Source organism: Oncorhynchus nerka, linkage group LG13 (assembly GCF_034236695.1).
Source record: "Oncorhynchus nerka isolate Pitt River linkage group LG13, Oner_Uvic_2.0, whole genome shotgun sequence".
NCBI classification, from domain to species: Eukaryota; Metazoa; Chordata; class Actinopteri; order Salmoniformes; family Salmonidae; genus Oncorhynchus; species Oncorhynchus nerka.
The window spans coordinates 77,253,056-77,280,364 of record NC_088408.1 but is presented as its reverse complement, the minus strand read 5'-3'; the positions used below and the strand labels follow the sequence as shown (position 1 = coordinate 77,280,364).

General features: G+C 43.5%; 1 protein-coding gene across 5 annotated transcripts; it reads left to right on the top strand.

The window, feature by feature from the left end:
- The first annotated feature begins 312 nt into the window (after positions 1 to 312).
- Positions 313 to 25,536, top strand: LOC115140202 (ras association domain-containing protein 2-like). Of its 5 annotated transcripts, XM_029678398.2 has the most exons (11): positions 314 to 500; positions 10,990 to 11,142; positions 14,605 to 14,678; positions 14,800 to 14,875; positions 17,370 to 17,521; positions 18,348 to 18,445; positions 18,631 to 18,773; positions 20,340 to 20,493; positions 20,733 to 20,854; positions 21,306 to 21,403; positions 21,552 to 25,536. In XM_029678398.2, exons 3-11 carry the CDS (start codon positions 14,626 to 14,628, stop codon positions 21,619 to 21,621), a joined length of 966 nt encoding a protein of 321 aa, XP_029534258.2. In that variant the 5' UTR covers positions 314 to 500; positions 10,990 to 11,142; positions 14,605 to 14,625; the 3' UTR covers positions 21,622 to 25,536. The 5 variants fall into 5 exon arrangements, with proteins under 5 accessions (XP_029534260.2, XP_029534258.2, XP_064882793.1 ...); XM_029678400.2 differs by lacking the exon at positions 10,990 to 11,142 and having other exon boundaries at positions 313 to 500; XM_065026721.1 differs by lacking the exon at positions 10,990 to 11,142 and having other exon boundaries at positions 14,537 to 14,678.
- The last annotated feature ends 1,773 nt before the right edge of the window (positions 25,537 to 27,309 follow it).

Genomic DNA, 27,309 nt, shown 5'->3' with positions numbered 1-27,309 from the left:
ACATCAATCATAGCACATTAACATTTATTTAGGGATAACTTGACCTAGACCTAATTCAGTTCGTTTCCCCTTGAATATGCGCAAAGGGTTAGTTATCTATTATGCATGCGTTTTTTGGGGATGCATTGTTTTCGGGATTCCCCCTCCTATTCTATTCACCTATTCCGAGAGCAAGCAGTCAGAGCGAACAAAGGGGCGGCAGGTCGCGCACTGATTGGTTACCGGGTTCGGTGCCAGAGGTCCTCTACAACAGATGGGGATCTCCTCTCGTTGCGCGCACGCCAGGCACGCAAACCCCCAGTGCTTGTATGCTCCGATTGTTTCCGATGCGCGGATAGGGCGAACCGAGCAGACTAGGCAACGCACGGTTAACGACTATATCCCGCCCGAGCCCCCAACGTGGCAGAGAAGAACCAACCCCAGTTTATCGTTCGTTAACAATACATAAAGCCTGAAGAGGTTCGGGAAATCATCAGACTGTCTAGCAGCTCCTTCCGTCCGTAAGTAGGATATATGTAAAACGATATGAGTCTGCCATTCCTGTGTAGCGATCGATAAACTCAAGGCAAGCACTTTGTTATTTGTATACACATAGAAATGGGCTACAATGTCGCCAGCTATAGTTTTAGAGCACCGTCAAGATCCAACGAAACAGACATTTTCGAAGTAATCTGATATAATTGATAGTCAGAGGCTATAGTAAAAACATGTTATCCCATTGATAGTGCAACACTATTCGCCCTCCACACACAGTACCAAATAACACTGTTATAAACGTTTTTCAGGGTTTTATTATGTTAACCATCTCGGGCCTCTTCCTATACAGTGTAGTCTATAAAATATTATCTTGTCAGTCTGGAATCTGGATAGATGACATAAGTATCAAGATATTTAAGATTCCTCTCAACACACACACACTACTGTGGGAGTACCCGGAGACTTACCCTCTCAGATTGTGGATGTTCAAGCATGTGGTCATATTTTTCCCACTAAGTTGTGAGGGAATTCATAATGTATTGGCCTGTACCTTAATGACTCCTAATTAATAGGATATAATGCTTCCTATGGTCATGTAAAATCTAATTTCACCACAATGGTGAGAGACATTGAATGGGCAGGGATACACACACACACAGACAATATTTGTCACTCTGTAATAGATTTGGTTGTTAGACCTCAGATGTTTTTAGGGTTGCTATGACAATGTGAACAATAGTGCGGAGGCAAAGTTGGGGTTGAGAGGGAGGGAGGAAGGGGGAAGTGGAGGTTTGGACCTGCATTCATCCCACAAGAAAGCAGTTCACCAAGGACAGAGGCACAGAGCAAGAGATCAAAAAATGTGTTTGTGAATGTGAGAGGGAGAGAGAAGTCCGGAAATCATGGTCAGGAGTTTTAATAGAGGTGGATGGGTGCCAGTCCAGGAAGATGAGACAGAGAGGAAGTGAAAGGGATGGAGGAAAACACGTTTAGATGAAGAGGAAAACTAATTGAAATTACAACATTAATGTGAATAGATATGTTACAACAAGAAAGCAATAGCCCAGGAGATAATAAGTCTAGCACTGTAGAAAGAGTGACAGAGAGAGGAGGGGAGGGGGGGTCGAAAGACATCTGATATTAGTGAACTAAAACGGTTCTGCTTTGCCAATATTTGCACCTCTTTTCCATGGCTATTAAGCTTATTGAATAGAGTTGTATGGAAAGAGGGAGGAAGAGAGAGCGCTATGCTTAGACTAGGTCATCTCTGGTAGAGGCGTAGGGAAGGAGAAAGACTGGCTTGGTTGAGGGGTGGAGGCATAGGGAGGGAGAGAGACTGGCTTGGCTGCTGTGGTTGTATATGAGTCAGTAGAGAATTCAAGGGAATGCAGAGGGAGGGGAAGGCTGGAGGCTGTATTTGGACCCCTGTCCAGAACAGAACAGGGCTCATTCTCCCCAAATCCATCATCCAAGCTGGAATGCAGAACAAAACACAGTGACAGAACGCAGAGCCGCGGCCCGAGCCAGCCTGGGTAAATGTCTCTTTTTAGATACGGACAGTCGTTTCCCCCCTCAAAACAACAGGCATGATGTGTTTTTTGCAGGCAGCAGACACTCAATTGAGACCGATCAGAATTAGAGTGTAGCCACATCATTATTAATCTTTCGTTGACAGTAACATCAATTAGGTGATGCTGTTACGCAAGATTTTAGGTCTGGGTTTCCTAAATTACATCATCATTCATGTGGAACTGCCAGGCTAGACCAGGGGTTCCCACATGTTCGTGCCTTGACCCATCAAAACCTCTAGCGGTTTCTTGGGCCACAGTCCAGACTTAAATGACATACCAGTAATCTGTCATCACTGGGACTGTTTGCTTGGCCCAGCACAATTCGGCTCTCAAGGACTGAGCCGCCCATCCCCGGTCTGGGTATTATTGTGGTGTGCGTGTGTATAGGCCTGGCATGGCCTAATATGCACTGTATGTGACCAACCACCTCGATTCGGTCTTATGTAGCAAAATTTCAAATGGTGATTTTTACATTGGATTTAAGTAGACTAAGAGCTAGTAAATGGTCAATCGTACACTACAGTTGAGGGACAACGGGAAAGTAATTATGCTTTGAAAGTTGATAAACATGTAACCCCACTTTTGAGAAAATGGACCTTTTGAATGTTTCGATACACTTACTAGAGAGCTCTTCTTTGTCTACACCCATTCACCATTGTTCACACCCTCTTAAGCCTTAGTCCCACCCATCTCTTTAAGGATTCAATGAGGCCATGTGCTAAATCAAGTGAGTACGCTAGTGTGCTAAACAACCAAAGATTTCAAGACTAAAGGCTGGTTTATACTATGTCTGTCAACATGTATGTATACAGTTGTCACAGTGACATCGTGAACATTCTATTGTCATCCGACATCAAAACGACAGGCTGCATGACATCAGCAGCCTGCTGGTCCAAAATAGCATAACTGGTGTATTTTAACACCAATGAACCCATATGTTTAAAATAGAATTTAGTATATGTCAATCTAGCAAACCAGGCAAATAAAACCAACTTTCTAAACAAAGTTTTGTTTTGATTCTCGCTTGTTAGCTAGATAGCTAACATTAAATTAGCCAGTTCAAATAAAGACCATATCATATAGCTGACAATGTCCTAACTTTACCTAATTTCTATTCATTATTACAGGAAAATGGTTGCTTGCGTAGTCTTTTGTTTAGACATGGAGCTGCTAAACAATTAACCATAATCCCAACTCATAATGTTACTTCCTTGCATGAATCTACAGGTAGCTAAAGCTAACCAACTAGGTTCAACGTTAGCTGGCTAGCTAAATCAAATTTTATTTGTCACATACACATGGTTAGCAGATGTTAATGCGAGTGTAGCGAAATGCTTGTGCTTCTAGTTCCGACAATGCAGTAATAACCAACAAGTAATCTAACTAACAATTCCAAAACTACTGTCTTATACACAGTGTAAGGGGATAAAGAATATGTACATAAGGATATATGAATGAGTGATGGTACAGAGCAGCATAGGCAAGATACAGTAGATGGTATCGAGTACAGTATATACATATGAGATGAGTATGTAAACAAAGTGGCATAGTTAGAGTGGCTAGTGATACATGTATTACATAAGGGTGCAGTCGATGATATAGGGTACAGTATATACGTATGCATATGAGATGAATAATGTAGGGTAAGTAACATTATATAAGGTAGCATTGTTTAAAGTGGCTAGTGATATATTTACATAATTTCCCATCAATTCCCATTATTAAAGTGGCTGGAGTTGAGTCAGTGTCAGTGTAAGTGTGTTGGCAGCGGCCACTCAATGTTAGTGGTGGCTGTTTAACAGTCTGATGGCCTTGGGATAGAAGCTGTTTTTCAGTCTCTCGGTCCCAGCTTTGATGCACCTGTACTGACCTCGCCTTCTGGATGATAGCGGGGTGAACAGGCAGTGGCTCGGGTGGTTGATGTCCTTGATGATCTTTATGGCCTTCCTGTAACATCGGGTGGTGTAGGTGTCCTGGAGGGCAGGTAGTTTGCCCCCGGTGATGCGTTGTGCAGACCTCACTACCCTCTGGAGAGCCTTACGGTTGAGGGCGGAGCAGTTGCCATACCAGGCGGTGATACAGCCCGCCAGGATGCTCTCGATTGTGCATCTGTAGAAGTTTGTGAGTGCTTTTGGTGACAAGACGAATTTCTTCAGCCTCCTGAGGTTGAAGAGGCGTTGCTGCGCCTTCTTCACGATGCTGTCTGTGTGAGTGGACCAGTTCAGTTTGTCTGTGATGTGTATGCCGAGGAACTTAAAACTTGCTACCCTCTCCACTACTGTTCCATCGATGTGGATAGGGGGGTGTTCCCTCTGCTGTTTCCTGAAGTCCACAATCATCTCCTTAGTTTTTGTTGACGTTGAGTGTGAGGTTATTTTCCTGACACCACACTCCGAGGGCCCTCACCTCCTCCCTGTAGGCCGTCTCGTCGTTGTTGGTAATCAAGCCTACCACTGTTGTGTCGTCCGCAAACTTGATGATTGAGTTGGAGGCGTGCGTGGCCACGCAGTCGTGGGTGAACAGGGAGTACAGGAGAGGGCTCAGAACGCACCCTTGTGGGGCCCCAGTGTTGAGGATCAGCGGGGAGGAGATGTTGTTGCCTACCCTCACCACCTGGGGGCGGCCCGTCAGGAAGTCCAGTACCCAGTTGCACAGGGCGGGGTCGAGACCCAGGGTCTCGAGCTTGATGACGAGCTTGGAGGGTACTATGGTGTTGAATGCCGAGCTGTAGTCGATGAACAGCATTCTCATATAGGTATTCCTCTTGTCCAGGTGGGTTAGGGCAGTGTGCAGTGTGGTTGAGATTGCATCGTCTGTGGACCTATTTGGGCGGTAAGCAAATTGGAGTGGGTCTAGGGCAGGGGTGTCAAAGTCAAATGGACGGAGGGCCAAATAAAAAAATCAGCTACAAGACGAGGGCCGGACTGTTCGAATGTTCATTGAAAAATTTTTAAATGACGCATATAGTCTAGTGAACCTAATTGAACCTACTGAAAACCTAACAAATATATTACAATATGATCAGATAAATAAAGCAATATTTTCTTATGGCTCTGTCAGTAATCTTTAATTTTCAACAGACACAAAAGACAAATTTCCTTTATATAAATATCCCCATAACATGAACATTAAATGAAAGAAACCGGTATTCAAGGCACCATCAGTAGACTATATTTTCTATTTTAGCAAAAGTGGGCTAAATTTACTTCAAAGAAAAAACAATAATAGCAATTTTCTATCATCCACTCAACTGAAATATTTTTAAAATATAATTGGATTGAAATACAAAAAAATAAAGTGCAAAAATCTATTAATCAAAAACAACACTTTGTTTAAGGAGAAGTAACATGCAGTGAAAACAAATATTAAATTTTAACTTTTAAACTTGAACTGAGTAAAAACTCTAAATATGTGATTGCACAGTAATGTTCACTTGTTTGAGGTTGAGGGTGATACTTGGTGGTGTCCCATCTTTTCCACAAGTTCATCAATGTTCGGGTAAGGCTCTGAGCTGAAGAAATCCTCAGAATTGAGTGGAGGTGTTCAGCAGTAAGTCGACTTCTGTGTGATGTTTTGTTCAGGTTCATCAAAGAAAACAGTTGTTCACACAGGTATGTGCTGCCAAACATAGACAACGTTTGAGCAGCCTGGATGCGCAGCTGGGGCATTGTGCCGGGAGGAAACGGGCGAACTCCGCAGCACCCACTGCCGCATATTTTGCCCTCAGTGCATCATTGCATTGGAGGTCAATCAACTCCATTTGGAGGTTTGGTGGTGAGCTTTCCACGTCAACAGCAAATGGGTTACCGAGCAGTTCCAACCTGCTTTTTTGTGCTTCAAAGTCAGCAAATCGGCGTCCGAAGTCAGCGGCAAGCATACCTATTTTATCAGCCAACTGTGTGCTCGGGAACGCACTGGTAGAGAGCTTCTCTTTCATGGTCTGGCAGCTGGGAAAGTGGCTCAAATTTTCTTTCCGCATCTGCGTCTCCCACAGAGTCAGTTTGGTTTTAAATGCCTTCACTGTACTGTACATATCAGAGATGACACGATCCCGACCCTGCAGCTGCAAGTTTATTGCATTCAGATGACTCGTAATGTCACACAGAAAAGCCATTTCACACAGAAACATTTCGTCTCGGAGTTGTGTTGTGTCTTTCCCTTTGCTGTCCAAGAACAGACAAATCTCCTCACGAAGCTCGAAACATCTTTGAAGCACCTTTCCTGGCTTAGCCATCGCACCTCTGTGTGATAAGGCAAATCACCATGCTCCGTTTCTAACTCCGTCAGAAATGCCTTGAACTGGCGGTGATTCAAACCTTTGGCTCTGATAAAGTTAACTGTGCGCGTGATGATGCTCATTACATGCTCCATTTTCAAGGCTTTACCGCACAACGCTTCCTGGTGTATGATACAATGATAAGCTGTCAGCTCACCTGTCGCGTTTTCCTCTTGCATCTTTTCCCGTATCTTCGCCACCAGTCCGCTCCTGTGTCCACACATCGCAGGTGCTCCGTCGGTTGTCAAACCCACGAGTTTTCCCAAGGCAGCTCCATCTCATTTACACATCTTGACACCTCTTCATACAAATCATGCCCCGTAGTTGTGCCATGCATAGGACGTAAAGCCAAAAACTCCTCTGTCACGCTTAGGTTGGAGTCCACTCCGCGGATGAAAATTGACAACTGGGCAATGTCAGAAATGTCGGTGCTCTCATCCACAGCCAAGGAATATGCAATAAAATCTTTTCCCTTTTTCACAAGCTGCTCTTTTAGATTGATGGACAACTGGTCTACTCTCTCGGCAATGGTGTTTCTGCTCAGACTCACATTTAAAAAGAGTTGCCTTTTTTCTGGGCAAACTTCGTCACAAACTTTAATCATGCAGTTTTTGATGAAATCCCCTCCGTAAATGGCCGGGCTGATTTAGCGATCTCTTCTGCCAAAATAAAACTGGCCTTGACAGCAGCCTGGCCTTGTGATTTGGCTTTTTTGAACAGAGCCTGTCGAGATTTGAGGCCTCGTTTTAATTCCTCTGCCTTTTGTAGCCTTTGTTCCATGTCCATATTCTTGTTTTTGTCCGCGTGTTTCGTTTCATAATGTCGTCTCAGATTATACTCTTTCAGTACCGCCACACTTTCTCCACACAGAAGACACACAGGTTTTCCAGCTACCTTCGTGAACATATACTCCGACTCCCACCTTGTTTGAAACCCCCGGTTCTCAGTATCCACCTTCCGTTTTGCCATTTTTGATGGGTATCTGAAAGTTAATTTTACTGTGATGCTGACGACTGCTGTGCCAATAAATATTGAAATGAAGCAGCCTACTGCTCGGTGCGTCACCTTTGCATTGTGGGAAATGTAGTATTGGTGCGTGTAAAAGATCTGCGGGCTGCCGGCTTGCTGCGGGCCGGTTCTAATAATAAATCAAGATCATCCCAGGGGCCGTAAAAAACCTTCTTGCGGGCCGGATGTGGCCCGCGGGCCTTGACTCTGACATATGTGGTCTAGGGTGTCAGGTAGGGTGGAGGTGATATGGTCCTTGACTAGTCTCTCAAAGCACTTCATGATGACGGAAGTGAGTGCTACGGGGCGGTAGTCGTTTAGCTCAGTTACCTTAGCTTTCTTGGGAACAGGAACAATGGTGGCCCTCTTGAAGCATGTGGGAACAGCAGACTGGTATAGGGATTGATTGAATATGTCCGTAAACACACCGGCCAGCTGGTCTGCGCATGCTCTGAGGGCGCGGCTGGGGATGCCGTCTGGGCCTGCAGCCTTGCGAGGGTTAACACGTTTAAATGTCTTACTCACCTCGGCTGCAGTGAAGGAGAGACCGCATGTTTTCGTTGCAGGCTGTGTCAGTGGCACTGTATTGTCCTCAAAGCGGGCAAAAACGTTATTTAGTCTGCCTGGGAGCAAGACATCCTGGTCCGTGACTGGGCTGGATTTCTTCTTGTAGTCCGTGATTGACTGTAGGCCCTGCCACATGCCTCTTGTGTCTGAGCCGTTGAATTGAGATTCTACTTTGTCTCTGTACTGACGCTTAGCTTGTTTGATAGCCTTGCGGAGGGAATAGCTGCACTGTTTGTATTCGGTCATGTTACCAGACACCTTGCCCTGATTAAAAGCAGTGGTTCGCGCTTTCAGTTTCACGCGAATGCTGCCATCAATCCACGGTTTCTGGTTAGGGAATGTTTTAATCGTTGCTATGGGAACGACATCTTCAACGCACGTTCGAATGAACTCGCACACCGAATCAGCGTATTCGGCAATATTGTTATCTGACGCAATACGAAACATATCCCAGTCCACGTGATGGAAGCAGTCTTGGAGTGTGGAGTCAGCTTGGTCGGACCAGCGTTGGACAGACCTCAGCGTGGGAGCCTCTTGTTTTAGTTTCTGTCTGTAGGCAGGGATCAACAAAATGGAGTCGTGGTCAGCTTTTCCGAAAGGGGGGCGGGGCAGGGCCTTATATGCGTCGCGGAAGTTAGAGTAACAATGATCCAAGGTTTTTCCACCACTGGTTGCGCAGTCGATATGCTGATAAAATTTAGAGAGTCTTGTTTTCAGATTAGCCTTGTTAAAATCCCCAGCTACAATGAATGCAGCCTCCGGATAAATGGTTTCCAGTTTGCAAAGAGTTAAATAAAGTTCGTTCAGAGCCATCGATGTGTCTGCTTGGGGGGGGATTATTTACGGCTGTGATTATAATCGAAGAGAATTCTCTTGGTAGATAATGCGGTCTACATTTGATTGTGAGGAATTCTAAATCAGGTGAACAGAAGGATTTGAGTTCCTGTATGTTTCTTTCATCACACCATGTCTCGTTCGCCATAAGGCATACGCCCCTGCCCCTCTTCTTACCAGAAAGATGTTTATTTCTGTCGGCGCGATGCGTGGAGAAACCCGTTGGCTGCACCGCCTCGGATAGCGTCTCTCCAGTGAGCCATGTTTCCGTGAAGCAAAGAACGTTACAGTCTCTGATGTCCCTCTGGAATGCTACCCTTGCTCGGATTTCATCAACCTTGTTGTTAAGAGACTGGACATTGGCAAGAAGAATGCTAGGGAGTGGTGCACGGTGTGCCCGTCTCCGGCGTCTGACCAGAAGACCGCCTCGTTTCCCTCTTTTTCGGAGTCGTTTTATTGGGTCGCTGCATGGGATCCATTCCGTTGTCCTGTTTGAAATACAGAACACAGGATCCGCGTCGCGAAAAACATATTCTTGGTCGTACTGATGGTGAGTTGACGCTGATCTTATATTCAGTAGTTCTTCTCGACTGTATGTAATGAAACCTAAGATGACCTGGGGTACTAATGTAAGAAATAACACGTAAAAAAAAAAAAAAACTGCATAGTTTCCTAGGAACGCGAAGCGAGGCGGCCATCTCTGTCGGCGCCGGAAGTATGTGCTAATATTAGACAATAACTAACAATGCAAATGGCTCTGAGATACACATGTGATCTGTGTAGTAATATTATTTGTAACGTTAGCTAGTGAGACAGCCAGCTAACATTAGCTAGCGAGACAGCCAGCTAACATTAGCTAGCTAGCTAACGGTACGCTTTAACTTGCAATGAAAATGACTTTCTGACTAAATTTTCAACATAATATCTGAAAATGTAGATAGCTAGACTCTCTTACCCGTATACTTGGATAAACGCTTCTCCCTCTGTCACGGATGCTATGGTTGCCTTTAGTTTGAAGATGTAATGCAGAGACAGGTGTTTTATATTTGCAATCAAACGGTAGAATTTTATTCCATCTCATTAGCTATCATACTGTGCTTCCACCGGGCATTCCACTGTTCAAAACTCGGTCCTCCAGAAAGTGGAGAACTTTAGCAAGACTTTTGTAGTTCTTCGTGATACCTTTCAAAAAAGCTGCGTTAGAAAGAATTACCTACACATATTGAGCAGCTCATGTTATAGACAAAAGCGTGCTACATGGCAGATCAATCCTAACTCATCTCTCGGCATGTCCAGACCATCCATTATCTCAGCCAATCATGGCTAGTTCCAAACTGCCTCTAGAAGTAACATCCGCACAAGAACTGTTTGTCTGGAGCTTCATGATATGGGTTTCCATTGCCGAGCAGCCGCACACAAGCCTAAGATAACCATGCGCAATGCCAAGCATCGGCCGGAGTGGTGTAAAGCTAGCCGCCATTGGACTCTGGAGCAGTGGAAAAGCGTTCTCTAGAGTGTTGAATCACATATCACCATCTGGCAGTCCGATGGACGAATCTGGTTTTGGTGGATGCCAGGAGAACGCTACCTGCCTGAATGCCTAGTGCCAACTCTAAAGTTTAGTAGGAGGAATAATGGTCTGGGGCTGTTTTTCATGGTTCGGGCCCCTTAGTTCCAGGGAAGGGAATTCTTAACACTACAGCATACAATTACATTCTAGACAATTCTGTACTTCCACATTTGTGGAAACAGTTTTGGGAAGGCCCTCTCCTGTTTCAGCATGACAATGCCCCTGTGCACAAAGCGAGGTCCATACAGAAATGGTTTGTTGAGATCGGTGTGGAGGAACTTGACTGGCCTGCACAGAGCTCTGACCTCTTCCCCATCGAACTTGTGAGCCTTTCAGAGAGAAGGTGTGTGTGTGTGTGCGTTGGTGTATTTGTCCATGTGTATGTGGGGGAGAGATATCATATTTCATGTCTGTAGTTTGAATTGAGGAAGTCTCATGTCAGAGCGGCAGCATCAGTTTCCGCTGTGACTGAGGCTCTAAAGGAGGAAGACATTAGCGGAAGGGGAGCACTTCCTTTAAACCAGCCCCTTCGACCGCCCCTTTCTCTCCCTGGTGCTCTCTCCATCGCCTCTCCCCTACAAACACACAGAAGCCTTAGACTGAGGCCTTGGGTAACTCCCCTGGATAACCAGCCACTGAAGTCTGAAGAGACAGGCTTAGTGCTGAACACTCTCTCTCCTCCACAGAAAGGAAAGAGTAGCTTCACCGGCTCAAGCCGAGCCAGCTTCAGGTCAACTGGACCCTGAGGACTAACATATCGTGTGTTTGTGCTACTGGTGTTAGTAGCCGATCTCTCTGTCTCTTTCCTGGCCTGACAGGGTCACACAGCTCTCAGTACGGTAAGCCACACAGCAGCTTTCTACATACACGCACGCACACACCCATACACACACAAACACAAATGTTTATGTTGGATGTATCTGTTATTGGCAGATATTTCAGTAATGTTTCACTGCAGAGATGGGGAAGTAGCCAAGTGGAAATATACAATGGGTACTGGATAGCATAACATTGTGTGTTTAGAGTGTATGTTATTAAAAGCTAGTTTTGAATGAGGAGGTCTGCCAAGGAGAAGGACAAGGCAGAGACACTGTGTGTGCGTACGTGTGACGTACGTGTGTGCCTGCGTGTCAGAGGGTGTTGAATATGTGTGTTAATACAACTGAAATGATTTGGTATGGAGGGTGCCCCATGTGACTCCATCGTGCCTTGCACCTGTTCTTGTCCTTCACTTCTCTGCTGCCCCCTCTCTCGCTCTCACTCACTCACACACACTCTCTCTCTCTCTCTCTCTCTCTTTCTCTCTCTTTCAGCCTGGCAGGAAGGAAACCTAGGAGTATGCTGGCAGCATGCCATGTTAAATTAAAAGTCCAACATCTGTGTGTGCGTGTGTGTGATGGTCACCACAGAGCTTTCCATGTGTGTTAGGGATTTTCTGTGTGTGGTGTGTGTTTTAGACAGATGGAGAGAGGAAGAGGAAAAGAGGAAGAGAGAGAGATTGTGTAGCACAGCTGTCTTGCTCCATCTCACACTGACTGTTCCTGTTCCTGTTTCAGTCAGTCAGAGACAGAGGCTGCAGTCCAAATTCAAAGTAGACAGCCCTCGGCCCTAAACCCTCAACCCTTGAATGACATTTTACATCGTCACATCCAAATGTACCTTAAATGTCCCTTGACCAAGCGAGGGAGAGTAATGATTAGAGAGGCAACGTGCTTGGTGGAAATCTTGAAATTGAGCTTAAAAACAATCATCCTAAAGCTATTAATGTGTCGCAAGCTAACCTAGCTAACTAGCACTCCTGTCAGGTAGATAACGAGCTACAGTTACCCATAGTTGGCTAGCTAGTTTTATGGTATGGAAATTTATTCTAATACATTTCAGAATTCCCAAAAATATGTTTATGAACCTCACTACGAGACTAAGCCAATTTGCCAATGCTAAAATCAATGCAATCTACACTACCGGTGAAAAGTTTTAGAACCTGGCATCCAGGGTGGCGCAGTGGTCTAAGGAAGTGCTAGCTGTGTCACCAGAGACTCTGCGTTCGAGCCCAGACTCTGTCTCAGCCGGCCGCGACCGGGAGGCCCATGGGGCTGCGCACAATTGGCCTCGCGTCATCCGGGTTAGGGAGGGTTTGGCCTGCAGGGATATCCTTGTCTCATCGCGCACTAGCGACTCCTGTGGCGGGCCGGGCGCAGTGCACGATGACCAGGTCGCTAGGTGTACGGTGTTTCCTCCGACACATTGGTGGGGCTGGCTTCCGGGTTAGATGCGCGCTGTGTTAAGAAGCAGTGCGGCTTGGTTGGGTTGTGTTTCGGAGGACGCATGGCTCTCGACCTTCGCCTCTCCCGAGTTGTTGTGGGAGTTGTAGCGATGAGACAAGACAGTAACTACCAGCGATACCACGACATTGGGGAGAAAAAGGGGGTAAAAAATAAAACTAAAACTACTAGTTTTAGAACTATTCATTCAAGGGTTTTTCTTTATTTTGACTATTTTCTACATTGTAGACATCAGTACTATGAAATAACACATATGGAATCATGTAGTAACCAAAAAAGTGTTAAACAAATCAAAATAGATTTGAGATTTGAGATTCTTCAAATAGACACCCTTTGCCTTGATGACAGCTTTGCACACTCTTGGAGCAAAGCACCCCCACAACATGATGATGCCACACCCTGCTTCACGGTTGGGATGGTGTTCTTCGGCTTGCAAGCATCCCCCCTTTTCCTCCAAACATAACGATGGTCATTACGGCCAAATAGTTCTATTCCTGTTTCATCAGACCAGAGGACATTTGTCCAAAAAGTACCATCTTTGTCCCCATGTGCAGTTACAAACTGTAGTCTGTCTTTTTTATGGCGGTTTTGGAGCAGTGGCTTCTTCCTTGCTGAGCGGCCTTTCAGGTTATGTCGATATAGGACTCTTTTTACTGTGGATATATATACTTTTGTATCCGTTTCCTCCAGCATCTTCACAAGGTCCTTTGCTGTTGTTCTGGGATTGATTTTCATTTTTCGCACCAAAGTATGTTCATCTCTAGGAGACAGAACGCGTCTCCTTCCTGAGCGGTATGACGGCTGCGTGGTCCCATGGGTTTTATACTTGCGTACTATTATTTGTACAGATGAACGTGTTACCTTCAGGCATTTGGAAATTGCTCCCAAGGATGAACCAGACTTCTGGAGGTTTTTTTCTGAGGTCTTGGCTGATTTCTTTTGATTTTCCCATGATGTCAAGCAAAGAGGCACTGAGTTTGAAAGTAGGCCTTGAAATACATCCACAGGAACACCTTTAATTGACTCATGATGCCTATTAGCCTATCAGAAGCTTCTAAAGCCATGACATCGTTATCTGGAATATTCCAAGTTGTTTAAAGGCACAGTAAACTTAGTGTATGTAAACTTCTGACTCACTGGAATTGTGATACAGTGAGTTTATAAGTGAAATAATCTGTCTGTAAACAATTGTTGGAAAAAATACTTGTGTCATGCACAAAGGAGATGTCCTCACCGACTTGCCAAAACTATAGTTTGTTAATAAGAAATTTGTGGAGTGGTTGTAAAACGACTTTTAATAACTCCAACCTAAGTGTATGTACATTTATGACTACAACTGTACATAATTCCCAAACATTCTTATAATTTATGAAAATGTGAAAGTTATCATCTAAGTGCTCGCTTGTCAGATTTTTTTTTTTTTTTAAGTGTCAATCTTCCTGGGGGTGTATATGAACGGATTTTTAACAATATTTAATATCGCTAAAATGCTGTCAGTTCCACTTTTAACAATGTTGAGTGACTTGATGACAGACTAGATGTATGAAATCCAGTGATTGTTGTATTTCCCTACCTGCCTGTCTATCTGAGGGTATATATTTATTATTTTCCAATCATTTTTGAATGTTTTATTCTTCCTTCAATCATATTCCTACTCTTCCTCCCCACCCACCTCCTGTCTCTGTGGCAATGTGGTGTGTCTCCATGGTGATGCTCGGTTGAATTGCTGCCTCTGGTTGATCATGAGGTGTCATGAGACTCATCAGTCAATCTCTCTCTCTCTATTGCATCCTTGTTCTCCAAAATCTATCCACATTCATGTTGAATTCCACTCCCCCCTATTATCTCCCTTCCTTTCCCATGTCCTCTCTCTGCTTCATCCCTAGACTGGTACTCATCAACCTCCTGTAAAAACATCTGAATATGATTTCTGATCTCTGTCTCTGTCTAGCCCTCTCTCTCTGTCTCTCTCTCTCTCACTGTCTCTCTCTCTCTCTCTCTCTCTCTCTCTCTCTCCAGCTCCTCTCATGCTGACTGAGAATGGATAACGTTCAGAACGGGGTTCAGATCGGAGACAAAAAGTTCATCAGCAAGTAAGGCATGCACACACATCCACCACAGATGCACACAGACACATACACACGGATGTATGCAATAATAAAATGTGTGTAAATGAATTGATTGTTGTCATTAAAGTTGTCTTTCTGTCTTCAGGGCAACAGTCCTGTCCCACCTCAAAACCTACAACCTCTATTATGATGGACAGAACCTGCAGTTGAGACACAGAGAGGTATCGGTAGTGCGTGTGTGTTGGTGTAAATCAAATTGTATTTGTCACATGCGCCGAATACAACACGTGTAGACCTTGTGAAATGCTTACTTACAAGCCCTTAACCAACAATGCAGTTTTAAGAAAAAAAAATATATATATATTTTAAAGTAAGAGATAAGAATAACAAATCATTAAAGAGCAACAGTAAATAACAATAGGAAGGCTATATACAGGGGGTACCGGTAGAGTCAATGTCAATGTGCGGGTGCACCGGTGTCGAGGTAATTGAGGGAATATGTACATGTAGGTAGAGTTATTAAAGTGACTATACATAGATAATAATAATAATAACAGAGAGTAGCAGCAGCGTCCTGGGGGGGGGGGGGGCAATGCAAATAATCTGGGTAGCCATTTGATTAGCTGTTCAGTTTATGGTTTGGGGTTAGAAGCTATTTAGGAGCCTCTTGGACCTAGACTTGGCGCTCCGGTACAACTTGTTGTGCGCTAGCAGAGAGAACAGTCTATGACCAGGGTGGCTGGAGTATTTGACCATTTTTAGGGCTGACAGAGATATCTGATACCGCCTGGTATAGAGGTCCTGGATGGCAGGAAGTTCTGACCCACTAGAATTGTGATACAGTGTATTATAAGTGAAATAATCTGTCTCTAAACAATTGTTGGAAAAATTAATTGCGTCATGCACAAAGTAGATGTCCTCACCGTCTTGCTAAAACAATAGTTAGTTAACAAGAAATTTGTAGAGTGATTGAAAAACGAGTTTTGATGACTCCAACCTAACTGTATGTAAACTTCCGACTTCAACTGTAGGTGTTCCTTTTGTCTAGGTGTGAAAGGGCAGTGTGGAGTGCAATAGAGATTGCATCATCTGTGGATCTGTTGGTGCGGTATGCAAATTGGAGTGGGCCTAGGGTTTCTGGGATAATAGTGTTGATGTGAGCCATGCCTTTCAAAACATTTCATGGATACAGACGTGAGTGCTACGGGTCGGTAGTCATTTAAGCAGGTTACCTTAGTGTTCATGGGCACAGAGAATATGGTGGTCTGCTTGAAACATGTTGGTATTACAGACTCAGATAGGGAGAGGTTGAAAATGTCAGTGAAGGTACTTGCCAGTTGGTCAGCGCATGCTCGGAGTACTGATGTGGTGTACTCCTCAATGCCATCGGAAGAATCCGGGAACATATTCCAGGCTGTGCTAGCAAAGCAGTCCTGTAGTTTAGCATCTGTTTCATCTGACCACTTTTTTATAGGCAGAGTCACTGGTGCTTCCTGCTTTAGTTTTAGCTTGTAAGCAGGAATCAGGAGGATAGAATTATGGTCAGATTTGCCAAATGGAGGGTGAGGGACAGCTTTGTACGTGTCTCTGTGTGTGGAGTAAATGTGGTCTAGAATTTTCTTTCCTCTGCACGTTTAACATGCTGATAGAAATTAGGTAAAACTGATTTAAATTTCCCTGCATTAATTAAAGTCCTTGGCCACTAGGAGCGCCGCCTCTGGATAGTGCCAGCATCGGTCTGTGGTGGTATGTAGACAGCGATGAAAAATACAGATGAAAACTCTCTAGGTAGACAGCTTATCATGAGATACTCTACCTTAGGTGAGCAAAACCTTGAGACTTCCTTAGATATCGTGCACCAGCTGTTGTTTACATATATACATAGGCCCCCGCCCCGTGTCTTACCAGAGGCTGCTGTTCTGTCCTCCAAATGGAGTGTATAACCCACCAGCTGAATGTTCTTAATGGCGTTGTTCAGCCACGACTCGGTGAAACATAAGATATTACAGTTTTTAATGTCCCTTTGGTAGGATATACAGTACGTGCTTTTAGCTCGTCCCATTTATTTTCCAGCGATGAACATTAGCTTGCAGGTCGGAAGGCAAGGGTAGATTAGCCACTCGTCGCCTGATCCTAACAAGGCACCCGGATCTTTTTCCACAAAATCTCAGTTTCCTTCTCCAGCGAATCACGGGGATCTGGGCCTGGTCGGTTGTCTGTAGTAGTATATCCCTCCCATCCGACTCATTGAAGAAGAGCTCTTCGTCCAGTTTGAGGTGAGCAATCGCAGTTCTGATGTCCAGAAGCTATTTTCGGTCAAAATAGACGGTAGCAGCAACATTATGTACAAAACAAGTTACGAACAACGTGAAAATACAAAAACAAAATAGCATGGTTGGTTAAGAGCCGATAAGACGGCAGCCCTCCCCTCTGGCGCCATCGTTTATATGCGTGTGAATGAGAGTAAGAGCGAGAGTCTTTCCATTGTTGCTAATCACTGTTATAATTGGTGTAGTAGCAGCACCCTCCTATTTCAGCTCTTTATTGCATGTATGCTTTTTCTTTTCCTCCACTTTGTTTATTTTTCTGTCTCTTTCAAACCTTTGCTGTTCAATTTACCCATCACTGACTCAGTAATTCACCCTGCCTCAAAAGGGTAATAACTGTCAGTGTTTTTGTGTGTGTGTATTGATCATGGTGACTCTGTCTTTACAGGAGGAAGGGGAGCTGATCGTGGAGGGTTTGTTGAATATCTCCTGGGGCCTGCGTCGACCTATTAGATTGCAGATGCAGGACGATCACGAGCGAATCAGGCCTCCTCCCTCCTCTACCTCCTGGCACTCCGGCTGTGCCCTGGATAATCAGAGGTAGGGAGTGAGCTCTTATTACCATACCAACAAGACAGAGAAGGCAACATATAGAAACATGTACTACTTACAGTATGTATGAAAAGTATACACTGAGTATACAAAACATTAAGAACACCTGCTCTTTCCATGGCATAGACTGACCAGGTGAAAGCCATAATCCTTTTCTGGGTATGGTAGTAGGTGCCAGGCGCATCGGTTTGTGTCATGAACTGCAACGCTGCTGTGTTTTTCATGCTCAACTGTTTCCCATGTGTATCAAGAATGGTCCACCATCCAAAGGACATCCAGCCAACTTGACACAACTGTGGGAAGCATTGGAGTCAACATGGGCCAGAATCTCTGTGGAACGTTTTGGCACCTTGTAGAGCCCATGCCCTGACAAGTTGAGGCTGTTCTGAGGGCAAAGGGGGGAGGGGGGTGCAAAAATAATAACTTGACTGATAATGAAGTATTGCTACAACCTAATGATTATCCTAAAATGTCATACTCATCAATGGCCAAGCATATTTATTTAATTTTGTCTGACCAGGATAGTGTGTCTGTGGCAGTGGGCATGTGGTTGACATTTTACAGAGTTTGGTTTGGTGAATGTTTGTCCTGTGGCCATACTGTTATTTCTTTATTATGACCTATATTCTGGGTTTTTAGTTTACTCTGAACATACATTATATTCACCAATCAGATTACATAGAAACCATATTTTACTGTTCCTCTGCCTGTGTCATTTACACACTGATGTAGTATAACTTTGAAGAGAAGATAATGTTTCATAAATAAGGTCAGCCAATTAAATATTGGAATATTCATGTTTGCCTTATGTCAGTAGCAATGAAGGTACCCAGCAGATCCCGCCCACCATAGAAGTGACAGAGCACGAAAGCCAATCAGAGGACACCATTGTGAAGGAGGATGAGGAAGAAGGTGGGTCTTATAGAAGAGTAGTCTGAAAACCTTCAGCTTGTTATTATGGAAAACCCAAGTATTTATCCAACATCAGATAGCCATGTCTGTTCAACAATACATTTTTAGAACATTCTGGGAAGTTCATAGGAGCTTTATTGTCTGACTCCTCCCCTTTCTCCTATATCTGTGCTCTGATTGGACAGAGGAATATGAGAGCTCCGCCCAGCTGCTGAGGACGAAGAGCGATGCAGGGGTTCTGAGACGGGGCCAGCGCCGGTCACCTAGTGACCAGAGAAGGTTACGACGACACCGCTTCTCCATCAACGGACACTTCTACAATCACAAGGTACACACTGTCGTGTCTTTGGCTATGCCGGATTAAGTGATATGACATGCTATTCTATAAAATCCTTTCTCTGTAATTAATATTACCTGATTGAGCTAATCATGTAAATGTAATTAACTAGAAAGTCGGGGCACCACGAAAGAGTGTTTATAGAGCTGTTATCTTCCGAATAAACTCTGAAAGACCTAGTAATATTTTACATCAATAGCAGTCAATATTAATCGTCACCTTATTTCAGTCTCATCTGAACGTCGTAGAATTCTTGGTTGTCTTCACGAACCCTGGCTAACCCTGGTTGAATCAGCAATACAAAATTGGGTTTATTATTTATTTACTACATACCTAACTAATCACACAGAATTACATATACACAGAAGGAATCATACCTTGATTACAAATTATGTCATAAAGGAAAACGTCCCTAGCGGACGGAACAGATATGACAGCTGTTTACACAAAGAAAGGGGGGTTGGGTTTGAGTGAAAGAGCGGGAAGACTGAGGAACAAAGAGAGAAGCTCTGCTGTCGTAAATACAGTATCTTTTGCATTCTAAATTACCGCCCATCTGGAAAAGGAAAATGCAATAAATTTACTCTGAGCTGCGCTTCGGTAGGTTGGTCGTAGATGCTGGCCAACAGAGATCTTCCTGTCCTCGGAAGAATGTTACTGGTGGTAAATTGGATATGTTGTAGTATTGTCATTGTGTGTTAGACTGGATACGTCGTCCTTCCTTTCTTAGCTCATGTTTACAGCTGCTGTTGCTAACTCAACGGCTAGGATGTCTCACTTCTTTAGTGAATAAGAGTTCAAATTTATACCATTCACAACCAAAGCTCACACTGAGGTTGGCTTAGTTCTGTAGTTGACATGTTAGTCCTTTTCAACGTATGGACCGTCGTCTTATCATCCTCAGAACAGGAGGTTACATTTTCGTCAAGGGCTTATATAGTGGAGGGAGAGAAGGGTGTGTTTCATAGTTTATAGCCCATGTCTCTTCACAGGGGCGGGCCACTGATTGAGCAGAGCTCTAACTTTATGAAAACCCAAATCTCTCATTTGGAAGCTAAAATTACATGTAATCTTTTCACAAATAGTATTGTATTTAAATTGCACAACAATTCCATGTGAATCTGATAACTAGAATGTGTAGACATTCCCAGATACAGTTTATGTCGTCCTGTCATCAGTCATAATGTCTAAGATAACAACCGAACTGAGATCATATTCATTAAGTACCCATGCCTATTTTCAACTGGTTCTATTACCGGAATATGGTTCCTTTCCCCCACTTGTTTGATGTTCCCAGACTCTCTATGTTTAACAAAGGCTATTCAAGTCATTCAGTAGAGTCAGAGAGAGAGGGAAGGGAGAAAGGTATTTATGGGGGGGTCATAAACCTTACCCACAGGCCAATGTCATGACAACACACACACACACACACTATAATACTGCAGCTAAACACGAATACAATGACAACATACTACCACAAATAAACTAATCCTGTCTCTCTCTCTCACTCAATCCTCTCACCCTCTCATAATTATGCGGCCCCCATCGCCCCTTCAGACTGCAGTCTTTACTCCAGCGTATGGTTCAGTGACTAACGTGCGGATCAACAGTTGTATGACCACGCCTCAGGTGCTGCGAGTGCTACTTAACAAGTTTAAGATTGAGAACAGCCCAGATGACTTTGCGCTGTATCTTGTACACACCAGCGGGGGTGAGTGAGTTTGTGTGTTGTTGTGTGGTTGCGTGTCTGTCACAGAGTTTAAAGCTGAAGCACTTTCTCTGTTTCACAGGGTCCATGTAATCAGTTTGTGTTTATCGTGTGTGTGTGTGTGTGTGTGCGCGCGCGCGCAAGAGTGCTGCAGCTCTATGGAAAAACATGGCAATCTTCTAACATAACTTAAGTACACCTGTTGTAATGCAGTAAAGGTCTGACAATGTTTTTTCTTTCAGAGCGTGTGAAGCTGAAGCGCAGTGACTACCCCCTGGTGTTGCGTGTGCTTCAGGGTCCATGTGAACAGGTCAGCAGAATCTTCCTGATGGAGCAGGACCTGGGAGAGGAAGTCACCTATGACGTAAGACTGCTGATGTGTAACTGCCAAATTACTCCCCACCCACTATACAACTGATAAATCATTCACTACTTCTTAGTGCCCCTAAACTAAATCACATCCTCTGAATGGAATGTTCTGTTCATCCCCTTTTCAATTACAAAAGGGCTCAGTTCAATAGAACTTGCAGTGGTCTATTTATGCACTAGACTAGCAAAACCATCATTTACTTAAGTGAAGCTGCTTGGGGGGCTGCCAGCCAAGCCAATTAGCTGTCCTCAACAATGGCTTGACACTGGCTTGACAGTGTAGTCAATGGCCAAAAACTGACATAAGCTGTTATGACTATTTATGACCTCCTTTATGTTGTTGTTATTATTATTACTACTACAGTATTGTGATTTCATAATAGTTGAGGGTCTGGGTCCAGGTCAGGTCTGTGTTTGTAACTGAATTTCTCCCTCCTCCCCACCAGGTGGCACAGTATATTAAGTTTGAGATGCCAGTGCTGCAGAGTTTCATCACCAAGCTGATGGAGGAAGAGGACCGGGAGGTGCAGAAACTCAGGAGCAGGTGCAGTATTGGCAAAGTCTCTGCAGTGGCAACATCTACTTCTCCCAATAGCTGTGTCTATGGTGTCTCCCCAATGTACTATGTGTTAATGTCTCATTCTCTCTATCTATATCTCTCTCTGTCTCTCTCTCTCTCTCTGTGTGTATAGGTATGCATATCTGCGGTGTATCATAGAGAAGCAGTTGCATTGTCTTCCTGAGGGGACCACCTGTATGTGACCTGGTTTAGGGAGGGACAACCACATCTTCACAAAACCTTCCCAAGATCTCGCAGACCTGTTCAGCTACCCCTCCTCACCCCTGACTCCGTCCCAAGCACAAAACAGGAGTGATCAAGAACCATCCAGAGGAGAGGCACCCATTTCAACCTCGCCTTATTATCTTTCAAGACCTCCGTAGGGACAGTGTACACAAGACCTCCGTAGGGACAGTGTACACAAGACCTCCGTAGGGACAGTGTACACAAGACCTCCGTAGGGACAGTGTACACAAGACCTCCGTAGGGACAGTGTACACAAGACCTCCGTAGGGACAGTGTACACAAGACCTCCGTAGGGACAGTGTACACAAGACCTCCGTAGGGACAGTGTACACAAGACCTCCGTAGGGACAGTGTACACAAGACCTCCGTAGGGACAGTGTACACAAGACCTCCGTAGGGACAGTGTACACAAGACCTCCGTAGGGACAGTGTACACAAGACCTCCGTAGGGACAGTGTACACATTGTGAAGCATGCCACCCTCTTTCCTGATTCCTGCTGTTTCTGTCCATACCACTTACAGACAGTACATGCCCACTGGGCACATAAGTCTGTTCAGCTTCTAGTTTTGATTTACTTCTGATTGAGTTGTCAACTAAGGTGAATTCAACTTGAAATTTAAAAAAAAAAATGATAAGTGGTTGAAAAAAATACTAAATGCCCTTACATTGATTACTTTTTGCAAATCCAGTTGGTTTTCCACTGTAATTCAACCTCATCAAGTTGATTTGGGTTGAAATGACGTGGAAACAACATTGATTCAATCGGTTTTTGCCCAGTGGGTATCCTCTTTTCCGTCCCAATCCCTTTCTAACATACCTGCCCCTCGGTAGTGTTATCTGCATAACTGTACCATGTCAGCAATAATAATGGTTTGTGGGGAAGGTAAAGGCTGGCACTTTTCATATGGGGGCCTGTATGGAGCATTGAGCCTGCCCCATGTTCTATCATATCACTCGGATGCACAAGAATTTAAAGCACAAAACTAGCTTTCTTAGTTCTTTTGAGCTAGACAGCACTCGATCTCTCGCTCTCTTTCCCTCTAATTTTCCTTTCAACAATTTTGCCACCTGCAGATAACTAAACTTGTCTCACCTTTTACATCTCTCTCAAAACCAGAACATACCTCAGACTCAGTGACATCACACGCTAGATGAGTTTCTCAGCCAGTCAGTGAGGGAGTTGAATGACTCCTGTCCTGTGACAGTATGTGATGTTGAAACGTGCCTGTCCCCAGTGTGTTGCAGGACTCTCTTTATGATCAGCTCTAGTGAGTCTGTAACTGTAATGTAACTTCATGATTGTCCACAGTTAATCTGAAACCTCCACCTAACATTTCTGTTACCTGTGTGTTATGCCTCGATCAGACCGTCAGCGTCATTGCATCAATGCTGCGTAAGAAATTCTGCAGTCAAACTTTTTTCATTATGTAATCCGATGTGTGAGATGTGTGCAACAAACGTTCATTCACCTTTTGCTACTATTTCTGTCAAGTCTACTCATACAATTTGATGCATACGTTTGATTTATCCAACATCTGCACCACACAGAACACAGAAACTGCCTCTGCAACACAATGCTGCAAGGCAAACGCTGTGTTCCATTGGAAATGAATGTACTTCTGGTGTACCAAAACGCAATGACGCTGTCAGTCAGAACTGTTTTTTTCACCTTTATTTAACTTGGCAACTCCGTTAAGAATGTTAGCCTCGCTTGCTAGGGTTATAATCCCATAGTGTGATATGACCTGTGTGTCTACAAACACCTGGAGACTGAAGCACAAAACAGAGAGAGGACCAGAGTTCCTTAAGATTGTGACTTATGTAGATGATGAATCAACTACAATAGCTCAAACGAGGGAATGTTGTGTGTGTGTGTGCACGCATATCTAAAGCAGTACTTAGTTGCCTTGTAGATCAAATCAAATCAAATGTTATTTGTCACATACATATATTGATATGTGTGTGTGTGTATGACTGCATACAGGACTTTGAGATGTGGTACATCAATTCTGTTACACCTACACTACTGGTCAAATGTTTTAGAACACCTACTTATTCAAGGTTTTTTAAATTTATTTATTTTTACTATTTTCTATATTGTAGAATAATATTTAAGACATCAATACTATGAAATAACACATGGAATCATGTAGTAAAGAATTGGAATCATGTAGTAACCAAAAAAGTGTTAAACAAATCAAAATATATTTTAGATTTGAGATTCTTCAAATAGCCACCCTTTGCCTTGATGACAGCTTTGCACACTCTTGGCATTATCTCAACCAGCTTCACCTGGAATGCTTTTCCAACCGTCTTGAAGGAGTTCCCACATATGCTGAGCACTTGACTGCTTTTCTTTCACTCTGCGTTCCAACTCATCCTAAACCATCTCAATTTGGTTGAGGTCGGGGGTTGTGGAGGCCAGGTCATCTGATGCAGCACTCCATCACTCTCCTTCTTGGTAGAATAGCCCTTACACAGTCTGGAGGTGTGTTGGGTCATTGTTCTGTTGAAAAACAAATTATACTCCACTAAGCCCAAACCAGATGGGATGGCATATCGCTCTAAAATGCTGTTGTAGCCATACTGATTAAATGTGCCTTGAATTCTAAATAAATCAGTGTCACCATCAAAGCACCCCCACACAATAACACCTCCTCCTCCATGCTTTACTGTGGGAAATACACGTGCGAGATCATGCGTTCACCCACACCGCATCTCACAAGACATGGCGGTTGAAACCAAAAATCTCCCATTTAGACACCAGACCAAAGGACAAATTTCCACTGGTCTAATGTCCGTTGCTCGTGTTTCTTATTATTATTGTTGTCCTTTTAGTAGTGGTTTCTTTGCAGCAATTCGACCATGAAGGCCTGATTCACACAGTCCCCTCTGAACAGTTGATGTTGAGATGTGTCTGTTACTTGAACTCTGTGAGGCATTTATTTGGGCTGTAATTTCTGAGGCTGGTAACTAATGAACTTATCCTCTGCTACAGAGGTAACTCTGAGTCTTCCATTCCTATGGTGATCCTCATGAGTGCCAGTTTCATCATAGCGCTTGATGGTTTTTGCAACTGCACTTGAAGAAACTTTCAAAGTTCTTGAAATGTTCAGGTTTGACTGACCTTCATGTCTTAAAGTAATGATGGACTGTCATTTCTCTGTGCTTATTTGAGCTGTTCTTGCCATAATATGGATTTGGTATTTTACCAAATAGGGCTCTCTTCTGTATACCCCCCTACCTTGTCGCAACACAACTGATTGGCTCAAACGCATTAAGTTTTGAGCCAATCAGAAATTCCACAAAATAACTTTAAGAAGGCACACCTGTTAATTGAAATGCATTCCAGGTGACTACCTCATGAAGCTGGTTGAGAGAATGCCAACAGTGTGTAAAGCTGTCATCAAGGCAAAGGGTGGCTATTTGAAGAATCTTGAATATAACATTTTTTGATTCAACACTTTTGGTTACTACATGATTCCATGTGTATTTCATAGTTTTGATGTCTTCACTATTATTATACAATGTAGAAAATAGTCTAAATAAATAAAAAACCTTGAATGAGTAGGTGTTCTAAAACTTTTGACCGGTAGTGGAAATCTTCCCTCAGCTTTTAAAAGGTTGCTGTATATTGTTTGTGAGCGCTTGTGTGCGTGCATGCATATATGTTTGTCATTTCAATTTCTATTGCTCTTTCAAGACTGACACATTTATTTCATGATATTTTAGCTGTTGTAATGTTGCATTCTGACTGAGCGCTCCTTTTTTTGAGGACACCCTCTTCAAAGTCAAAGACATGCCACTATTTGGAAATGGAGTATTTTTACAATAATTGTTATTATTTAATAAAGAGTTATCTTGAAGCCGATTTGGTCTATCCTTTTCTGGGTCAGTGGGTGGAAACCATGTCATCCTGGTTGTATAATACTTGTTGAATCAATGATAATATGTAAAGATAGGATCTGATGCCATTTTATATACTGTATCTTACATTGAACATCATATAATGTCATTTAAATCTGTATGACATAACTCTGGAGTATTTCTGTTGGTTGTTTTGGTGGACTTTGAGGTTCACACTAACTGCAAGCTGAACACACACACACACACAGGTTATCGAAGTGTGCAGGTATTTCTGTCTGTACAGTGTTGGTGGGGCAGGGGCTTATCGGAACACTACAGTGTTAGCAGGGAGGAGCATCATTATTTATCCTGCTCAGCCAATGAGTAGAGATTGATCCCCTCTACATGGCTGAAATCGTCTGGAGGTTAAAGAGACCCGACAGTCACCTACCATCACACACACAGGATTGAGCCAAGAGGACAACAGGACTAGCAACGGACATCCTCTGACCTGTCTGTGATTTTCTTAAGCTCTTCGCCAACTTCTACAGGTAAGAGTTTCAACCCTCACTACCGCTTTTTGCTCAGTGTTTGCAGGGAATTTCCATTACTGTCATCATCCTATCATTTCTGAAGATATTTCAATCTGTTGTTGATGATGTAGCATACTGTAACTGTTATCTGGTATTTGAAAATACAAATACCAAGATGCATGTCATTATTTAATGCAGGTGCATCAAGTGTGTCATTAGTGTTAATTGCCATTTGACCCAGTTGTATTGCACGTGTAACTCATTCTATAGGGGTCAAATGTCCGTTGGATAAGTTTTACATAGACATTTACAGCATGCCTACACAGTTACCAAAAGTTCTGAATGGACCAGGAGGATAGTTCTAGAACTCTGTGTTCTGAATGAACCAGCAGTAAAGTTCTAGAGCTCTTGTGTTCTGAATTAACCAGGAGGGACGTTCTAGAACTCTCTACGTAACACAGTAGGTCATCTTGGAAACTGGAAAGCTACTGTGTGGGATTATTCTAAAGCCAAAAGACTATTGATATGTATAGCTTCTGAGCCAAGGACACAGATTACACTGTAATGCTGTGTGATGATGATGGGGAGAGAGGAGGACAGACAGACAATCTTAAGGAGGACATTGATTACGGTGGTAAAGAGGTCTGAGTAAGAGTGACAGAGACAGAAGAGAGATTAGAGGGAGATAGAGAAAGTAGAGAGACAGATTATGGACATGAAGTAAAACCGTGTGATGATTATTGAGATGATGACATGGTCCTTATGAAGTGAATCTGTTATGGCATTGGTCTAGTGGTCATCCCTGACCTAGTAGAAAATATATCTCCTGGGTTTTGAAACACAAAACAAGGGGATTGACAAGGATTATTGTCAACTCGCACTGATAAAGGTTTTAGAGACAAAGTTGACTGGAAAAAGTCTCCCTTCATTCCACTTGTTGTTTTTTTCATAGATCTTCCTCTGACAGACTAGAACCAGAGTTCATACCAACCTGAGTTTATATCCTGGCTTCTTAATGCACTGAAGCCAGAAATCTTAAGTTGACTTGTTAGATCCTATCGATGCTATGGTGTTGACTTCTCACGGCTCTTGTGTAACAATTCTCTGACAAAGCTGGATTAGCAGGGCCAGCTCGCTGTTAATTTGTCTCTAGCGTAAAAATAACCCTTACTAAGCAATTTGCAAAGCCTGCAGTGACGAGAACATTAGTGTGTGTGTGCGTTGTGTTCTACCATATTAAACCTGTGTGTGTGTACATTGTGTTC